Below are 20,243 nucleotides of genomic sequence, written 5' to 3'. Positions count from 1 at the left end.
ACCGTGGCATTACACCTGGCTCTGTGGAATGTTACCTATAGATCTAGGTTAGTGCAGGACCGTGGCATTACACCTGGCTCTGTGGAATGTTACCTATAGATCTAGGTTAGTGCAGGACCGTGGCATTACACCTGGCTCTGTGGAATGTTACCTATAGTGGAATGTTACCTATAGATCTAGGTTAGTGCAGGACAGTGGCATTACACCTGGCTCTGTGGAATGTTACCTATAGATCTAGGTTAGTGCAGGACCGTGGCATTACACCTGGCTCTGTGGAATGTTACCTATAGAATGGAACGAGCTCATCTTGTTTCAACAGAAATAACAGGACAACGGTAAGTGACGGTTGCTGGGTAGATGGTCTTTCTCTTTATTTGAAAAACATCCTTCGGGAATATAAACAAACTGATTCCTTACATGTCTTTTTATTTCCTGCTGTATTTAATTCATGTCAAAGGCTGCGTCCCAAAATGGCAACCCATTCCCCTATACAGTGCACTACTATTTAACCAGGACCCATAGGGCTCTGGTCAACCGCAGTGCACTATGTAGTGAATAGGGTGTGATGTGGGACACATTCAAACCCCCTATGGCCATTACAGGTGGGAGGCCTTGGGGTAGTCCTACAGTGTTGACATGTCTCTAACACACAACACCCTCACAACGGCCTCCTATATAGCAAGGCAGCATGACCACTGATAGGTGAAAGGACTGGATTGGTTATTGCTTCCAACTATCAAGTCCTCTTAGATTTAAGGCCGGGAAGGGAAGGAAACTATGCATGTATGAAACAGTCACAGTAGGTTGATGTTGCCCCTAACAACTGATACAGGGTCACATCTTTTCTCAACTCCCTAACGGTTAAGGTTAGGACTGGGTGTAGAGTCACCTGATCCTAGATCAGTGGTTAGAGACAACAATATAATTAGAATGAGTAGAAAGGAAATCCACATTCAAGTCAATGATGCCATAATGTTCTACGCATTCTATTCTATGATGCCAACTTCAACCTGGAGCAGGCCCAGTCCCCTGTCTTCTACTCAGTCCCGCCCCCTGTCCCCTTCAGAGCCAGCCGTTGGTGGAGAAGTCCAGTCTAAGCTGCTGGGATTCGGCCTCTGAGAGCGGTTGAAGAGGAGAGCGACAGGTGCCACCGTGGTAACCAAACCACTCCATCGCCTGCTTGAGAGCGGGAACGCCAAACTTCCTGGTCACCTAGCAACAACAAAGAGAGGAGTGGATGGGGGGGTTATTTAGGGCTATGTAGGTTCATTCAAAGCTGTGCTGGACTCCATGTCAACTCTTATGTAGGGTTACATAGGGTTTATGTAGCTTGACTTACAGCAGTGTTGGGCTCTATGTCAACTCTTATGTAGGGTTACATAGGGTTTATGTAGCTTGACTTACAGCAGTGTTGGGCTCTATGTCAACTCTTATGTAGGGTTACATAGGGTTTATGTAGCTTGACTTACAGCAGTGTTGGGCTCTATGAGGCGCTGCTGCAGAGCACTGGCTTCTTCCCACCGTCCCGACACACACAGCTGCTCCAGCTCACACACCTCACGCCCCAGCACGTTGGCAAGCGCACACACACCGCCCACACAACCTGCAACACACACACTCCTTATAGGACACATCACTACACTATATTACTGCTCCTTATAGGACACATCACTACACTATATTACTGCTCCTTATAGGACACATCACTACACTATATTACTGCTCCTTATAGGACACATCACTACACTTACTGGACACTATATTACTGCTAGGGACACATCACTACACTATATTACTGCTCCTTATAGGACACATCACTACACTATATTACTGCTCCTTATAGGACACATCACTACACTCTGTACTATATTACTGCTCCTTATAGGACACATCACTACACTATATTACTGCTCCTTATAGGACACATCACTACACTATATTACTGCTCCTTATAGGACACATCACTACACTCTGTACTATATTACTGCTCCTTATAGGACACATCACTACACTATATTACTGCTCCTTATAGGACACATCACTGTACTATATTACTGCTCCTTATAGGACACATCACTGTACTATATTACTGCTCCTTATAGGACACATCACTGCACTATATTACTGCTCCTTATAGGACACATCACTGCACTATATTACTGCTCCTTATAGGACACATCACTACACTCTGTACTATATTACTGCTCCTTATAGGACACATCACTGTACTATATTACTGCTCCTTATAGGACACATCACTGTACTATATTACTGCTCCTTATAGGACACATCACTGTACTATATTACTGCTCCTTATAGGACACATCACTACACTATATTACTGCTCCTTATAGGACACATCACTACACTATATTACTGCTCCTTATAGAACACATCACTACACTATATTACTGCTCCTTATAGGACACATCACTGCACTATATTACACATCACTGTACTATATTACTGCTCCTTATAGGACACATCACTGTACTATATTACTGCTCCTTATAGGACACATCACTACACTATATTACTGCTCCTTATAGGACACATCACTACACTATATTACTGCTCTTTATAGGACACATCACTACACTATATTACTGCTCCTTATAGGACACATCACTGTACTATATTACTGCTCCTTATAGGACACATCACTGTACTACATTACTGCTCCTTATAGGACACATCACTACACTATATTACTGCTCCTTATAGGACACATCACTGTACTATATTACTGCTCCTTATAGGACACATCACTACACTATATTACTGCTCCTTATAGGACACATCACTGTACTATATTACTGCTCCTTATAGGACACATCACTACACTATATTACTGCTCCTTATAGGACACATCACTGTACTATATTACTGCTCCTTATAGGACACATCACTACACTATATTACTGCTCTTTATAGGACACATCACTACACTATATTACTGCTCTTTATAGGACACATCACTACACTATATTACTGCTCCTTATAGGACACATCACTGTACTATATTACTGCTCCTTATAGGACACATCACTACACTATATTACTGCTCCTTATAGGACACATCACTACACTCTGTACTATATTACTGCTCCTTATAGGACACATCACTACACTATATTACTGCTCCTTATAGGACACATCACTGTACTATATTACTGCTCCTTATAGGACACATCACTGTACTATATTACTGCTCCTTATAGGACACATCACTGTACTATATTACTGCTCTTTATAGGACACATCACTACAATATATTACTGCTCCTTATAGGACACATCACTACACTATATTACTGCTCCTTATAGGACACATCACTGTACTATATTACTGCTCCTTATAGGACATCACTACACTATATTACTGCTCTTTATAGGACACATCACTACACTACTGCTCCTTATAGGACACATCACTACACTATATTACTGCTCATAATAGGACACATCACTACACTATATTACTGCTCCTTATAGGACACATCACTGTACTATATTACCGCTCCTTATAGGACACATGACTGCACTATATTACTGCTCCTTATAGGACACATTACTGTACTATATTACTGCTCCTTATAGGACACATCACTACACTATATTACTGCTCCTTATAGGACACATCACTACACTATATTACTGCTCCTTATAGGACACATCACTGTACTATATTACTGCTCCTTATAGGACATCACTACACTATATTACTGCTCTTTATAGGACACATCACTACACTATATTACTGCTCCTTATAGGACACATCACTACACTATATTACTGCTCATAATAGGACACATCACTACACTATATTACTGCTCCTTATAGGACACATCACTGTACTATATTACTGCTCCTTATAGGACACATGACTGCACTATATTACTGCTCCTTATAGGACACATTACTGTACTATATTACTGCTCCTTATAGGACACATCACTACACTATATTACTGCTCCTTATAGGACACATCACTGTACTATATTACTGCTCCTTATAGGACACATCACTACACTATATTACTGCTCCTTATAGGACATCACTACACTATATTACTGCTCCTTATAGGACACATCACTGTACTATATTACTGCTCCTTATAGGACACATCACTGTACTATATTACTGCTCCTTATAGGACACATGACTGCACTATATTACTGCTCCTTATAGGACACATCACTGTACTATATTACCGCTCCTTATAGGACACATGACTGCACTATATTACTGCTCCTTATAGGACACATCACAAAATGGGACAAACACCAAATTGAGACTCTGCACGCAGAATTCTGCAAAAATATCCTCAGTGTACAACGTAGAACACCAAATAATGCATGCAGAGCAGAATTAGGCCGATACCCACTAATTATCAAAATCCAGAAAAGAGCTGTTAAATTCTATAACCACCTAAAAGGAAGCGATTCCCAAACCTTCCATAACAAAGCCATCACCTACAGAGAGATGAACCTGGAGAAGAGTCCCCTAAGCAAGCTGGTCCTGGGGCTCTGTTCACAAACACACCCCACAGAGCCCCAGGACAGCAGCACAATTAGACCCAACCAAATCATGAGAAAACAAAAAGATAATTACTTGACACATTGGAAAGAATTAACAAAAAAACAGAGCAAACTAGAATGCTATTTGGCCCTACACAGAGAGTACACAGCGGCAGAATACCTGACCACTGTGACTGACCCAAACTTAAGGAAAGCTTTGACTATGTACAGACTCAGTGAGCATAGCCTTGCTATTGAGAAAGAACACCGTAGGCAGACCTGGCTCTCAAGAGAAGACAGGCTATGTGCTCACTGCCCACAAAATGAGGTGGAAACTGAGCTGCACTTCCTAACCTCCTGCCCAATGTATGACCATATGACATATTTCCCTCAGATTACACAGATCCACAGAATTCGAAAACAAATCCAATTTTGATAAACTCCCATATCTACTGGGTGAAATACCACAGTGTGCCATCACAGCAGCAAGATTTGTGTCCTGTTGCCACGAGAAAAGGGCAACCAGTGAAGAACACACACCATTGTAAATACAACCCATATTTATGCTTATTTATTTTATCTTGTGTAAAACACTGTATATATATATATATATATATATATATATAATATGACATTTGTAATGTCTTTATTGTTTTGAAACTTCTATATGTGTAATGTTTACTGTTCATTTTTATTGTTTATTTCACTTTATATATTATCTACCTCACTTGCTTTGGCAATGATAACACATGTTTCCCATGCCAATAATGCCCTTGAATTGAATTGACAGAGAGAGAGAGATAGACAGAGACAGAGAGAGAGAGAGCTCTGTAGGACAGATACTGTATAATACAGAGACAGTATAATCTGACAGAGAGAACGACTCATTAGTCGGAGGTTCATACTCTACATACTCTATTATCTCTATCCCCTAAGGTTTTCATATAGTCATACCTGTCTGCAGTACAAAGTGGGTTGGTTCTAGCTAGCGTAGGAGAGAAGTGATGTTTAGTACCCTACACCCTGTGATGTAACGCTAAGTGATTACCAGAGAGGGAATTGAGATGGTCAATGTCAGTTCCAAGTTCTACGTTTGTGGTTCTTAAATTCTACATTCTATGTCGTAGGTTCTAGATTCTAAGCTATAGGGTCTGTGTGTCAGGTTCTAAGTTCTTACCCACGGAATACGCCGCCATAAGGAACCCAGCGGAACCCGCCAGAACCTGAAAATCCTGCGGCTTCGTTTTGTGAACGATCAGAGCGATCCTGGTGATCTGAGGAACGACAGGAGAAAACCCCAGGGATGTAAAAGGAGAGAAACACAGTGGGATGCGTCCCTATAGGCCCTGGTCAACTGTAGTGCACTATATAGGGAATAGGGTGGCATTTGGGATGCCGACAGCATGTTCTCCACATCAGTCCTCCCTGCTGTCAGGATGAGGACTGTTGTCAGGAGGAGCAGTAGGCCAGTAGTACCAAACAACTCTCATCACTAACTAACTACTGAAAAATAAACAGAGAGAGAGAGAGAGAGAGAGAGAAAATGGAACGAGGAACGAGAGTTGACAGGTGAGAAGAGATACTTCAAAAGAGGAGATGAAGGGAGTTTTCTATGCAATATTCATCCCTCTCTGTTTTTGTTTTATTCTCTTGTCAGTCAAGACATGAACCACCGTTTCCAAATAAACCTGAAATGCTGCGATGTTCAAAGGATGGAAAAAACAGAACGACACACACACACACACAGTGGGAAAACCCACAGGGGAAATCTGAAAACGTTCTGAGCAACCATCAGTCAGTCAAATCACTTGCAACAAGTCAGCACGGTCGGTAACTGATCCATCAATCAATCAATCAATCAAATAAATAAATTGTGTGTGTGTGTGTGTGTGTGTGTGTGAGGACTCACGTCTCCTCCGCTGTCCTTGAGTCCCAGTATGTTAGGGTGTTGGGCCAGTCTCACCACAGCATCAACAGGGAGGTCAAGACCTGTGTTAGCCGGGACACTGTACAGAACTACTGGTACTGGACTACTGTCTGCCACCTGCAGGGGGAGACAGAGAGACAACACCGGGACCAAACACAACCCCCCGGCCCAGACCATAAAATCAGAATAATTATGTATCTATTGAATTCTATTTCTATGGTACAGACTGCATGGGTTCAGAACAGAACACTATGACATATATATTATGACATGTGGTATATATTAAGACATGTGGAATATATTAACCTTTTGTGACTAGGGGGCAGTATTTTCATTTTTGGAAAAATAACGTTCCCGTAGTAAACGGGATATTTTGTCAGGACAAGATGCTAGAATATGCATATAATTGACAGCTTAGGATAGAAAACACTCTAAAGTTTCCAAAACTGTAAAAATATTGTCTGTGAGTATATCAGAACTGATATTGCAGGTGAAAGCCTGAGAAAAAATCCAATCCGGAAGTGCCTCATGTTTTGAAAGCGCTGTGTTCCAATGCGTCCCTATTGAGCAGTGAATGGGCTATCAACCAGATTACTTTTTCTCCGTATTCCCCAAGGTGCCTACAGCATTGTGACGTAGTTTTACGCATTTATGTTGAAGAATACCCGTAAGCGGCTACATTGCGCAAGTGGTCACCTGATGCTCCCAAAGTGATTCTCGCGTAAAATACAGAGGTAGCCATTATTCCAATCGGTCCTACTGAAAAACCAATTGTCCCGGTGGATATATTATCGAATAGATATTTGAAAAACACCTTGAGGGTTGATTATAAACAACGTTTGCCATGTTGCTGTCGATATTATGGAGCTAATTTTGAATATTTTTCGCGTTTTCGTGACTGCAATTTCCCGGCGATTTCTCAGCCTAATGTGAAGAACAAACGGAGCTATTTCGCCTACAAAAATAATATTTTGGGAATTGGCTATCTAACTGGGAGTCTCGTGAGTGAAAACATCTGAAGCTAATCAAAGGTAAAGGATTTAAGTTGATTGCTTTTCTGATTTCCGTGACCAAGTTACATGCTGCTAGCTGGACAAAATGCTATGCTAGGCTATCGATAAACTTACACAAATGCTTGTCTAGCTTTGGCTGTAAAGCATATTTTGAAAATCTGAGATGACAGGGTGATTATCCTCTTGAAGCTATGGGGGCGCTATTTCATTATTGGATAAAAAAAACGTGCCCGTTTTAAGCGCAATATTTTGTCACGAAAAGATGCTCGACTATGCATATAATTGACAGCTTTGGAAAGAAAACACTCTGACGTTTCCAAATCTGCAAAGATATTGTCTGTGAGTGCCCCAGAACTGATGCTACAGGCGAAACCAAGATGAAACTTCAAACCGGAAGTGAGCAACATTTTTGAGGCGCTGTTTTCCATTGTCTCCTTATATGGCTGTGAATGCGCCAGGAACGAGCCTACATTTTCTGCCGTTTCCCCAAGGTCTCTGCGGCATTGTGACGTATTTGTAGGCATATCATTGGAAGATTGGCCATAAGAGACTACATTTACCAGGTGTCCGCCCGGTGACCTTTGTTGAAATTGTTGCGTAATCTTCTGCTGCAAGCATTTTTCCATGGGATTCAGAGGAGAAAGCACACTTCCACTAACGATATATCATCGAAGAGATATGTGAAAAACACCTTGAGGATTGATTCTAAATGACGTTTGCCATGTTTCAGTCGATATTATGGAGTTAATTTGGAAAAAAGTTTTTTTTTTTTTTGGTAGCCAAATGTGATGTACAAAACGGTGCGATTTCTCCTACACAAAGAATCTTTTTGGAAAAACTGAACATTTGCTATCTAACTGAGAGTCTCCTCAATGAAAACATCCAAGTTCTCCAAAGGTAAATGATTTTATTTGAATGCTTTTCTTGTTTTTGTGAAAATGTTGCCCGCTCAATGCTACGCTAGCTATCAATACTGTTACACAAATGCTTGTTTTGCTATGGTTGAAAAGCATATTTAGAAAATCTGAGATGACAGTGTTGTTAACAAAAGGCTAAGCTTGAGAGCTAGCATATTTATTTCATTTCATTTCATTTGCGATTTTCATGAATAGTTAACGTTGTGTTATGCTAATGAGCTTGCGGGGAGAATTACACTCCTGGATACAGTTTTTTTCGTAGCTAAACGTGATGAACAAAACAGAGCGATTTGTCCTAAACAAATAATATTTTTGGAAAAACTGAACATTTGCTATCTAACTGAGAGTCTCCTCATTGAAAACATCTGAAGTTCTTCAAAGGTAAATAATTTTATTTGAATGCTTTTCTTGTTTTTGTGAAAACATTGCATGCTGAATGCTACGCTAAATGCTACGCTAAATGCTATGCTAGCTATCAATAATCTTACACAAATGCTTGTTTTGCTATGGTTGAAAAGCATATTTTGAAAATCTGAGATGACAGTGTTGTTAACAAAAGGCTAAGCTTGAGAACTAGCATATTTATTTCATTTCATTTGCAATTTTCATGAATAGTTAACGTTGCGTTATGGTAATGAGCTTGAGGCTGTATTCACGATCCCGGATCCGGGATGGCTAGAATCAAGAGGTTACAAAAGGCTAAACTGTGTCTCAATATATTTCACTTGTGATTTTCATGAATAGGAATATTTTCGAGGAATATTTATGTCCGTTGGGTTATGCTAATTAGTGTCAGTCGATGATTACGCTCCCGCATGAGGAATGGGGAGTCACTAGAGGTTTTAAGACATATGGTATATATTATATATTAACTTCTTGATACTACCCACACCGCATGCGGGAGCGTAATCATAGCCTCAAACTAATTAGCATATATTATATATTAAGACATGTGGTATATATTATATATTGAGACATGTGGTATATATAGTAGTAGTAGTAGAAGTAGTAGTAGTAAAAGTAGTAGTAGTAGTAGTAGAAGAAGTAGAAGAAGTAGTAGAAGAAGTAAAAGTAGTAGTAGTAGTAGCAGTAGAAGAAGTAGTAGTAGTAGCAGTAGAAGAAGTAGTAGTAGAAGAAGTAAAAGTAGTTGTAGTAGAAGAAGTAAAAGTAGTTGTAGTAGTAGTAGTAGAAGTAGCAGTAGAAGAAGTAGCAGTAGAAGAAGTAGTAGTAGTAGAAGAAGTAGTAGTAGTAGAAGTAGAAGTCGTAGTAGAAGAAGTAGTAAAAGTAGTAGAAGTAGAAGAAGTAGCAGAAGTAAAAGTAGTAGTAGTAGAAGAAGTAGAAGTAGTAGTAGAAGAAGTAGTAGTAGTAGTAAAAGAAGTAGTAGAAGAAGTAGTAGAAGTAGAAGTAGTAGAAGAACTAGTAGTAGTAGAAGTAGTAGAAAAATCAGCTGACCTGTGTGAAGTGGTGAACCAGCGCCCTGCTGTCCATCATGCCCTTGTAGAAGCATGGCGTTACCACGAGAACCAGGTCTGCCCCCGCCCCCGCCATCCTCTCTGTCATCACTACCGTAGCTTTGGTGGCTGAGGGGGGGCAGGGGAGAGAGGGGGAGAAAGGATAAAGACGGAGAGAGTGAGATGGGAGAGAGAGAGGGAGAGAGAGGAGGGAGGGATCAGAAGGAATGAGGGACAGAAAGGAGAAGAAAGGATAAAGACAGAGAGAGAGAGAGAGGAGGGATCAGAAGGAATGAGGGACAGAAAGGAGAAGAAAGGATAAAGACGGAGAGAGTGAGATGGGAGAGAGAGAGAGAGAGTGAGATGGGAGAGAGAGAGAGAGAGAGGGAGAGGAGGGAGGGATCAGAAGGAATGAGGGACAGAAAGGAGAAGAAAGGATAAAGACGGAGAGAGAGAGAGAGAGAGAGAGAGAGAGAGAGAGAGAGATATGGGAGAGAGAGAGAGAGAGAGAGAGAGGGAGGGATCAGAAGGAATGAGGGACAGAAAGAAGAAAGGATAAAGACGGAGAGAGAGAGAGAGAGAGAGAGAGAGAGAGAGAGAGAGAGAGAGATCAGAAGGAATGAGGGACAGAAAGGAGAAGAAAGGATAAAGACGGAGAGAGAGAGAGAGAGAGAGAGGGAGGGAGGGATCAGAAGGAATGAGGGACAGAAAGGAGAAGAAAGGATAAAGACGGAGAGAGAGAGAGAGAGAGAGAGAGAGAGGGAGAGAGAGAGAGAGAGAGAGAGGAGGGAGGGATCAGAAGGAATGAGGGACAGAAAGGAGAAGAAAGGATAAAGACGGAGAGAGAGAGAGAGAAGAGAGAGAGAGAGAGAGGAGAGAGAGAGAGAGAGAGAGAGAGAGAGAGAGGAGGGAGGGATCAGAAGGAATGAGGGACAGAAAGGAGAAGAAAGGATAAAGACGGAGAGAGAGAGAGAGAGAGAGAGAGAGAGAGATGGGAGAGAGAGAGAGAGAGGAGGGAGGGATCAGAAGGAATGAGGGACAGAAAGGAGAAGAAAGGATAAAGACGGAGAGAGAGAGAGAGAGAGAGAGATGGGAGAGATGGGAGAGAGAGAGAGAGGAGGGAGGGATCAGAAGGAATGAGGGACAGATAGGAGAAGAAAGGATATGTTGTTATATTACTGGCTATGTACTGTGTTGTAACATCTCTAGGTAGGCTAAGTGCACCATGTTAATGTCATGTTGTTATATTACTGGCTATGTACTGTGTTGTAACATCTCTAGGTAGGCTAAGTGCACCATGTTAATGTCATGTTGCAACCTATACAACATAGGAAAGTGGCCATCCTTTTCAGTAGTTAACACTGGGGCATTACAGGGGCATGATGTGGTAGCAATGACTATACAGCCCAATAAAATATTGTGTTATTGGGTTTATTGGACAACCATTATCAGCCAATAAAACCGCATGATATTAAAACTCTATAGCTGGGCTGAGAGGTAAAGTATCTCCTGAAATAGTCAAAATCACAGTATTCACACTGCGCACATGAACACATTTTGGCTGTAAAATTTGGTAGCCATCTTTCATATGGTTCCTATAGGTGGTCATCGGTCCGTTACATTAATGAGAGTCACATGGTCTCCTTCTCTGTCACACACACTCACACAGGGCCTTACATTCACATCCGGATCCTGCCATGACCAGCTTGTCTGTGGGCAGTGCCAGTCTGACCCTCCTCACCACCTCTACCCTCTCCTCCTCCGTCAGGTACGGGTACTCTCCATTAGAGCCCTGCACCACCAGACCTGGAACACAGAACACCATCATGTTTGCACCAATCAATCTTATGGCTTGGGGGTAAAAACTGTTGAGAAGCCTTTTTGTCCAAGACTTGCCATGCGGTAGTAGAGAGAACAGTCTATGACTGGGGTGGCTGGGGTCTTTGACCATTTTTAGGGCCTTCCTCTGACACCGCCTGGTGTAGAGGTCGTGGATGGCAGGCAGCTTTGCCCCAGTGATGTACTGGGCTGTTCGCACTACCCTCTGTAGTGCCTTGAGGTCAGAGGCCCAGCATCACTGCCTGGAGGGCAAGGCACTACAGTGGGTTGTGTGTACGGCCCAGTACATCCCTGGGGCAAAGCTGCCTGCCATCTCTACTACCGCATGGCAAGCGGTACCGGAGTGCCAAGTCTAGGACAAAAATTCTTCTCAACAGTTTTTACCTCCAAGCCATAAGACTCCTGAACAGGTAATCAAATGGCTACCTGGACTATCTGCATTGTGTCCCACCACCCGCCAACCCCTCTACGCTACTGCTACTCTCTGTTCATCATATATGCATAGTCACTTTAACCATATATTCATGTACATACTACCTCAATCAGCCTGACAGGTGTCTGTATATAGCCCTGCTACTGTTATTTTCAAATGTCTTTTTACTGTTTACATACCCTACATTATTCATCTCATATGTATACGTATATACTGTACTCTATATCATCTACTGCATCCTTATGTAATACATGTATCACTAGCCACTTTAAACAATGCTACCTTATATAATGTTACTTACCCTACATTATTCATCTCATATGTATACGTATATACTGTACTCTATATCATCTACTGCATCCTTATGTAATACATGTATCACTAGCCACTTTAAACAATGCTACCTTATATAATGTTACTTACCCTACATTATTCATCTCATATGTATACGTATATACTGTACTCTATATCATCTACTGCATCCTTATGTAATACATGTATCACTAGCCACTTTAACTATGCCACTTTGTTTACATACTCATCTCATATGTATATACTGCACTCAATACCATCTACTGTATCTTGCCTATGCCGCTCTGTACCACTCACTTATTCATATATCTTTATGTACATATTCTTTATCCCCTTACACTTGTGTCTATAAGGTAGTAGTTTTGGAATTGTTAGCTAGATTACTTGTTGGTTTTTACTGCATTGTCGGAACTAGAAGCACAAGTATTTCGCTACACTCGGATTAACATCTGCTAACCATGTGTATGTGACAAATAAAATGTGATTTGTTGTTTTATTTCTTTACTTACACACACACATACGTTTTTCGCACTGTTGGTTAGAGCCTGTAAGTAAGCATTTCACTGTAAGGTCTACTACACCTGTTGTATTCGGCGCACGTGACAAATCAACTGTGATTTGATCCAAGACGTGAAAGAACAGCGCCTAGCCCTGAAACGTCAGTATACAGGAAAACGCGACTGACCGTGGGAATCGGCCAGAGAGCACAAAACACCCTCCACTGGGGACTAATACCAATATATTGTACCTTGCCTGCAAACGTGCACCTCTGTGGGACTTTGCCCCTGGGCCTGGCCCCTAACCAAATGAAGTGGCTGACAGTCTATATGACAAACACGAGGCCACCGACACGACCACGGTACTACCTTCAACGCAATATATAGGTTTAATTGTCACAATTAGGCTATAGGCTACTGTTAGGACACTTTCGTGGGGAAACGCAATATTTTTAGACTACATGGACTAATATGCATACAAAATAATTACATGTATGATATTCTGATCATGTCGTCTTCATTTTCATAATTCATTTCGATTTGCAAAGAAGACAATACAACAACTTGAACCAGAATAAACCAGTCAGTCATTGCAGAAAATACTTTGTAAATTGTAATTACCTTTGAAAGGAATCTTTGCATACTTCTGCAGGTTTTCATCCAGTTTCTGATAGTCCACGTCCTCTTTCTGAGTGAACGGCGTGGCTATTGGCGGGTAGATCCCCCCGATGTCCACTCTCTGTCCAGCCGCCACGCTTTGGGTTCGGCTCTGGGTCCTAGTTGGCTTCCACAGCACAGAGGCACCATGTCTACACACTGCTGGACCGACAGTTCGGAGAGTTTTGACACCGAACATTGTGTCAAATGGAACGGCTGTATTTCGGCTGCAGAAGCGGGTGGGTTGACAAGGTACGGTGGCCGACACCAACAGATGTTGCACAGACTATGCCAGCCCAGTTAATATGCAACGACGCTCTCTAAATATTGACAAAAAGTTCAGGGGGTTTGACATTTTCCCAGCTTTGGAAATCAGGTGGCCTTCCTCAGCGAGTCTAGTAATACAGAACGTTACCCATGTTTATTATATGCGCTACAGGGCGAGCTGTGGGCTCCCAAGAATATAGGCCTAAACTCTCCAAAGTTGCCGATCTCTATACACTTTCAGTTCAATATGACTATTCGGACATTCTCATTTGCACATTGAATTAAGACATACCGGTGAATAAAATATTTGCATTTCAGTGGGGTGTAGGACCTAAGCGACTTTCAAGCTGGTTAGGCTGCAGCGCAGGCTTGCTTCAGTTTTAGCAGAGATGAAGAGGTAGGTAAAGAGAGGCCCAACTCGGCGGAAAGTCGGTCTCCCTCCAGCAGGTGACGTTTTTTCGCACACCAAGCAAGGAGTTTTTGTTTTTGTCGGTCAATGAGTGTCGAATTTGGTCAACAACAAACAATGAATGGCTTATGAACCTCACGTGTGCTACGCGAGGTTTATTTGATTGAATAGACATTTTGAAACGCTTAGGTTGTTAGACTGTGCTGATATAAAGTAGCACACGTGACATCACCGCCATTTAGAGAATAACCACTTTATATCGCAGTGGTCTCGAGGTGGCTATGCATATTCATGGTATGAGGCAAGTGGCGTAGAGTCTCTCCATTGAACACAGGCGGTTGACGTCAACAACCATCATCGAATATTCAAATGAGTATTCAAATAATGAGATGTAGCCATCCACTAATCTAAAGAAAGATTAGTATTTTTGATGTTTAGAAAAACAAACCTCAGAAAGTAGGCTACTTACCGATATGAGTGATAATGTTTTTGTTAAATGACCAAATTTCGCATACTATATCCATATGCAAATCATAACGTTTCTTTGGAACCTGGGTGATGTAATGTTATGAGGACAATGGATCATGAATCTATAGAATATGTGATATTACTACAGCTATGACCAGGGCTTCAATCAGTTATAGGTAAAGATGGATAGATTATCATTAATTATTGCTAGCACACATATGTACAATACCGCGGTCTTCTGGAGATTATAGCCGATATATTACAATCATGATATTATGACGACACAAGACAACTCACAAGTGATCCACGTTGAAATCCCAATAGTCCTAATTCACATAATGATATTGCTTCACATCAGATTACTTTGCACAATGTCTTTAAAAATATACATATTATTAATATTATCCTCAAACTATACCAGGTACCGGTTCTAGTTATGCTCTTAGAAAAAGGGGTTATTTGGGGTTCTCTATGGAACTTTTAGGGGTTCCATACATGAAGCAAGCGATATAACCCTTTCTGGTTCTATATAGAACCTTTGTGTAGTCTGGAGGCATAATCACCATTCTGAGCATGGTCTGTGTGTCTGAAAGAGAGCTCTGAGCCAGGCTGTGCCTCTTGCTCCTCAGCGTTCATGATCAGGGAGAGCAGAGTGTTTACTGGAGCCAGGCTGTGCAGAGTGGGAGACAGAGAGAGAGAGGGGGGGGGGGTGAGGGAGATAGGTAGGATAAAGAGATGAAGTGGGAGACAGAAACAGGCAGGGGGAGCAACAGAGTCAGAGAGAGAGAGGGGGGTGGGGGGGGGTGAGGGAGATAGGTAGGATAAAGAGATGCAGAGTGGGAGACAGATATACAGAGTGGGAGACAGAGAGAGAGAGGGGGTCAGAGTGGGAGACAGAGAGAGAGGGTGAGAGAGAGAGAGAGGGGGGGGGGGGGTGAGGGAGATAGGTAGGATAAAGAGATGCAGAGTGGGAGACAGAGAGAGAGAGGGGGTGGGGGGGAGGGGAGATTAGGATAAAGTTCAAAGAGATGAGTGGGAGACAGAGAGAGAGAGGGGAGAGAGGGGGGGGGGGGGGGATAAAGAGATAGGTAGGATAAAGAGATGCAGAGTAGGATAGAAGAGAGAGAGAGGGGGTGGGGGGGGTGAGGGAGATAGGTAGGATAAAGAGATGCAGAGTGGGAGACAGAGAGAGAGAGAAGGGTGGGGGGGGGTGAGGGTAGGTAGATAAAGAGATGCAGAGTGGGAGACAGAGGAGGGTGGGGGGGGGTGAGGGAGATAGGTAGGATAAAGAGATGCAGAGTGGGAGACAGAAGAGAGAGGGTGGGGTGGGGGGGGGTGAGGTGAGAGAGCAGAGGATAAAGAGATGCAGAGTGGGAGACAGAGAGAGAGAGGGGGTGGGGGGGGTGGGGGGGTAGGATGAGGGAGATAGGTAGGATAAAGAGATGCAGAGTGGGAGACAGAGAGAGAGAAGGGGGGTGGGGGGGGGGTGAGGGAGATAGGTAGGATAAAGAGATGCAGAGTGGGAGACAGAGAGAGAGGGTGAGAGAGAGAGAGAGAGAAGGGTGAGAGAGAGATAATAGTTTCATAAAAGCCACATCCGATCCACGACATTCTTCAAAGAGATCAGCAAAGAGGAGAGACAGAGAGAGAGGGGGTGGGGGGGGTGAGGGAGATAGGTAGGATAAAGTTATTTTTGTTTCCATTCCGTCTGCCCAGAAAGTGTTGTTATGGGAATATAACAGATAGACAGACATACCAGTAGGATGACTACGCTGTTTACGTAATTATAAACCCACTGAACAAAAACATAGACATCTTTGGAATGATGTTTTTGTAGGTGCAGTGCAGGTAGTAGCATAGGCTGCTATTTGTCCGTGCGTAAAAACAGATTGAGTTTGGGTGTAGAGTGGAGAACAGCTAGACAGAGTGGGGGGATTGATAAGGAATCTGATCATTATCTTATTATATTCACCACTGGACAATTACTGGGGAAGCAATCTGGAATGGAAACTTCCCGTGTTCTATTTATGTGTCTCAGTACGTTGCCCATTGGCATTCGTAGCCGGCATCTTCGTGCAAAATTGCATTACGTCACTACATAATTCTGGTGAAATCTCTCGCCCACCTTAACAAGGACTTGACTACAGGCGGCCAGCCAGCCACCCGCCCCGTTAGCTGCATGTTGTTGTAGAGTAGAGAAGCATCATCAGCATCAACAACAACAACACCGGGAAATGCAGCTGCTGTAACGGAACTGGTCCCCCACCCACCACCGGCAGATGGAGTGTGAGCGCGCCACCGCCACGTGACTCGGTCGGTTCTCATCTGTAGTGTGGCGGAGAATCTCACTCTGCATCATGGCTGCGGAAGATGTAGCTGCCCGGTCCCGAACCGCCCCCCTCTTCCCCAGGGTACCCTTCTCCCCAGCCCGGCTGCTGTTCCTCTCTCTCCTCTCCCTCTGCCTTATCCCCTCCCCGTCCCTCGCCCTGCTCGGCTTCCGTCCGGAGGAGACCGGGGGAGAGCTGTCCGTGGACGACGGGGTGCTGAAAGCCACGGAGGGAACCCGCTTCATGCTGCGGGTCTACTACGCCTCATCCCCACAGAGGCTCAACCGGACCGCTGGGGCCAGAGCCAACGCCGCTCCCTGGATAGCATTCATCGAGGAGCCGAGGCCGGGGAGAGAGGGGCAGGTCCACCCGAAGCGGAATATGTGCATGGATAAAAACGCCAGGAGCTCGGATATTGAGATCTTGGGCTCTTTCAAGTCCGCTTCGAGTCAGAACTCCGTGTTGGTGGAAGTATTGGCTAAGAACCTGCGCAGGGGAGAGAAGATGAAGTACTATTCGATTTGCGCCTTCGACGGGTCCAAATGGGAGCACTACCGGACCCGGGATTTCTGGGTCGCCGTGGTGGAGCGCGGGGCCGAACCGGACCTCTGGCTTCAAGTGTTAGTATCGGTTCTGTTACTGGCCCTCTCGGCGCTCTTCAGTGGCCTGAACCTCAGTCTGCTGGCGTTGGACCCGGTGGAACTCCAGGTTCTGCAGAACAGCGGCACGGACAAGGAGCAGAAATACGCGAGGAAAATCGAGTCCGTGCGGCGGCACGGTAACTACGTCCTGTGCACTTTGCTGCTGGGCAACGCGCTGATCAACGCGGCGCTCGCAGTGTGGATGTGTCAGATCCTGGGGATGACCTGGTTGTCCACCATTATCTGCGCGTTTGGCATCTTTTTCATTGGGGAGATCCTGCCACACTCTGTTGCGTCGCGGCACGGCCTGGCCATTGCGTCCAAAACCATCTGGGTAACCCGTCTTCTCATGGTTCTCTCCTTCCCCATCTCCTACCCCATCAGTAAACTCCTGGACTTCATCCTCCACCAGGAGATCAGTAACTTTTATACGCGGGAAAAACTCCTTGAGATGCTCCGCGTGACCGACCCGTACCACGACCTGGTTAAAGAGGAGCTCAACATCATACAGGGTGCGCTCGAGCTCCGGACCAAGACCGTAGAAGATGTTCTGACTCCGCTAACCGACTGCTTCATGCTCACCTCGGAAGCGGTGCTAGACTTCAACACCATGTCGGAGATTATGCAGAGCGGCTACACGCGCATCCCGGTGTTCGAAAACTTGCGCTCGAACATTGTGGATATTCTGTTCGTGAAGGACTTGGCGTTCGTTGACCCGGATGACTGTACCCATCTGAAGACCATAACACAGTTCTATAAACACCCCATGCACTGTGTGTTCAACGACACCAAACTGGACGCCATGCTGGAGGAGTTCAAGAAGGGTAAGGAGGGGGGGAAGTAAGATCACCCAAGAAACTCTAGAAAAGATAGTATGATGATTGTGTGTCTCCCCTCTCACTCTCTCTCTATCTTTCCTTTTCTCCCTCCTTCTCTCTGGCTCCATCCCACTCCCCCCTCACTCTCTCTCTATCTTTCCTTTTCTCCCTCCCTCTCTCTGGCTCCATCCCACTCTCCCCTCTCACTCTCTCTCTATCTTTCCTTTTCTCTCTCCCTCTCTCTGGCTCCATCCCACTCCCCCTCTCACTCTCTCTCTATCTTTCCTTTTCTCCCTCCCTCTCTCTGGCTCCATCCCACTCCTCCCCTCACTCTCTCTCTATCTTTCCTTTTCTCCCTCCCTCTCTCTGGCTCCATCCCTCCTCTCTCCCCATCACTCTCTCTCTATCTTTCCTTTTCTCCCTCCCTCTCTCTGGCTCAATCCCACTCCCCCCACTCTCTCTCTTTCTTTTCCTTTTCTCCCTCCTCTCTCTCTGGCTCCATCCCACTCCCCTCCCCTCACTCTCTCTCTATCTTTCCTTTTCTCCCTCCCTCTCTCTGGCTCCATCCCACTCCCCTCTCCTCACTCTCTCTATCTTTCCTTTTCTCCCTCCCTCTCTCTGGCTCAATCCCACTCCCCCTCACTCTTTCTCTTTCTCCCCGTCTCTCTCGCCCCCTCCCCCCTCTCTCTCTTATCTTTCCTTTTCTCCCTCCCTCTCTCTGGCTCCATCCCACTCCCCCTCTCACTCTCTCTCTATCTTTCCTTTTCTCCCTCCCTCTCTCTGGCTCAATCCCACTCCCCCTCACTCTTTCTCTTTCTCCCCGTCTCTCTCGCCCCCTCCCCCTCTCACTCTCTCTCTATCTTTCCTTTTCTCCCTCCCTCTCTCTGGCTCCATCCCACTCCCCCTCTCACTCTCTCTCTATCTTTCCTTTTCTCCCTCCCTCTCTCTGGCCCAATCCCACTCCCCCTCACTCTTTCTCTTTCTCCCCGTCTCTCTCGCCCCCTCCCCCTCTCACTCTCTCTATCTTTCCTTTTCTCCCTCCCTCTCTCTGGCTCCATCCCACTCCCCCTCTCACTCTCTCTCTCTATCTTTCCTTTTCTCCCTCCCTCTCTCTGGCTCAATCCCACTCCCCCTCACTCTTTCTCCCCGTCTCCCCCCCCTTCTCTCTCCCTTCTTGACAGAGTCACTGGTTTAAGCTCCTATTGTTAATTTCCATAGACTACACCAGTTTACATGTCGGGCCAACCAGTGTCAATGTAGTGATATAAAGTAACTTCAGTGAGTTTCTCTCTGTGGAAACAACGGTTGTCTGCTCATAAGAGACGCTGTAGTGTGACTAACAGGGACATCCCATCCCAGTGATAGTCTACTACACAGGGAATAGGGTGCCGTTTGGAATACAGCCTTGGATATAGCCTATTCCTTATGGGCAATTTATGATGATATGGGCAGGTAAGGTGGCTTGGTGGGTGTGTCTCCTGTTGACCAATAGCAGGTAGCCATGTGGTCTGTGTCTGTTGATGGGGGAAGAAGGCAGTGTCAGCGTTTCTCATGTTGTTGCATGCAGCGGCTGTGCTAGAGGAACACATGAAGGACACCTTCAATAGATGTATGTGTTTACACTGTCTCGACCCGTATTCATAAAGCATCTCAGAGAAGTAGTGCTGGTCTTGGGTCAGTTTCTCCTTTTAGATCACATAATGAATTAGATCACATGGACAAGAGGGACCTGATCCTAGATCAGCAGT

The 20,243-nt window shown here is 44.5% G+C and overlaps 2 protein-coding genes across 2 annotated transcripts in view; one reads left to right on the top strand and one right to left on the bottom strand.

Moving 5' to 3' along the window:
- Positions 1-340: 340 nt before the first annotated feature.
- On the bottom strand, positions 341-14,156 carry hoga1 (4-hydroxy-2-oxoglutarate aldolase 1). Its single transcript, XM_065001274.1, has 7 exons — positions 13,530-14,156; positions 11,505-11,633; positions 9,829-9,956; positions 6,429-6,563; positions 5,697-5,793; positions 1,470-1,603; positions 341-1,212 (listed from the first exon to the last, which is right to left on the bottom strand). The coding sequence occupies exons 1-7, from the start codon at positions 13,762-13,764 to the stop codon at positions 1,063-1,065; spliced, it is 1,008 nt and encodes a 335-aa protein (XP_064857346.1). The 5' UTR covers positions 13,765-14,156; the 3' UTR covers positions 341-1,062.
- Positions 14,157-16,688: 2,532 nt separating this feature from the next.
- Positions 16,689-20,243, top strand: part of LOC115118676 (metal transporter CNNM1-like) — a 19,289-nt gene continuing 15,734 nt past the window's right edge. Inside the window, exon 1 of the mRNA XM_065001273.1 lies at positions 16,689-18,501. Within this exon, the coding sequence (XP_064857345.1) occupies positions 17,067-18,501 (1,435 nt within the window). The 5' untranslated portion in view covers positions 16,689-17,066. The remainder of the gene's footprint in view (positions 18,502-20,243) is intronic.

Source organism: Oncorhynchus nerka, linkage group LG15 (assembly GCF_034236695.1).
Source record: "Oncorhynchus nerka isolate Pitt River linkage group LG15, Oner_Uvic_2.0, whole genome shotgun sequence".
NCBI lineage: Eukaryota > Metazoa > Chordata > Actinopteri > Salmoniformes > Salmonidae > Oncorhynchus > Oncorhynchus nerka.
The sequence above is the reverse complement of the archived record's forward strand: the minus strand, read 5'-3'. Positions and strand labels throughout refer to the sequence as shown.

What these genes read in the sequence shown, in the direction of transcription:
- hoga1 (XM_065001274.1), bottom strand. Translation starts at nt 13,764, where the DNA reads ATGTTCGGTGTCAAAACTCTCCGAACTGTCGGTCCAGCAGTGTGTAGA. An exon ending in GGCAGGATCCGGATGTGAAT is followed by an intron (nt 9,957 to 11,504) that starts GTAAGGCCCTGT and finishes GCCCCCCCTCAG; the next exon opens with CCACCAAAGCTACGGTAGTG. An exon ending in TCATAGAGCCCAACACTGCT is followed by an intron (nt 1,213 to 1,469) that starts GTAAGTCAAGCT and finishes TGTTGTTGCTAG; the next exon opens with GTGACCAGGAAGTTTGGCGT.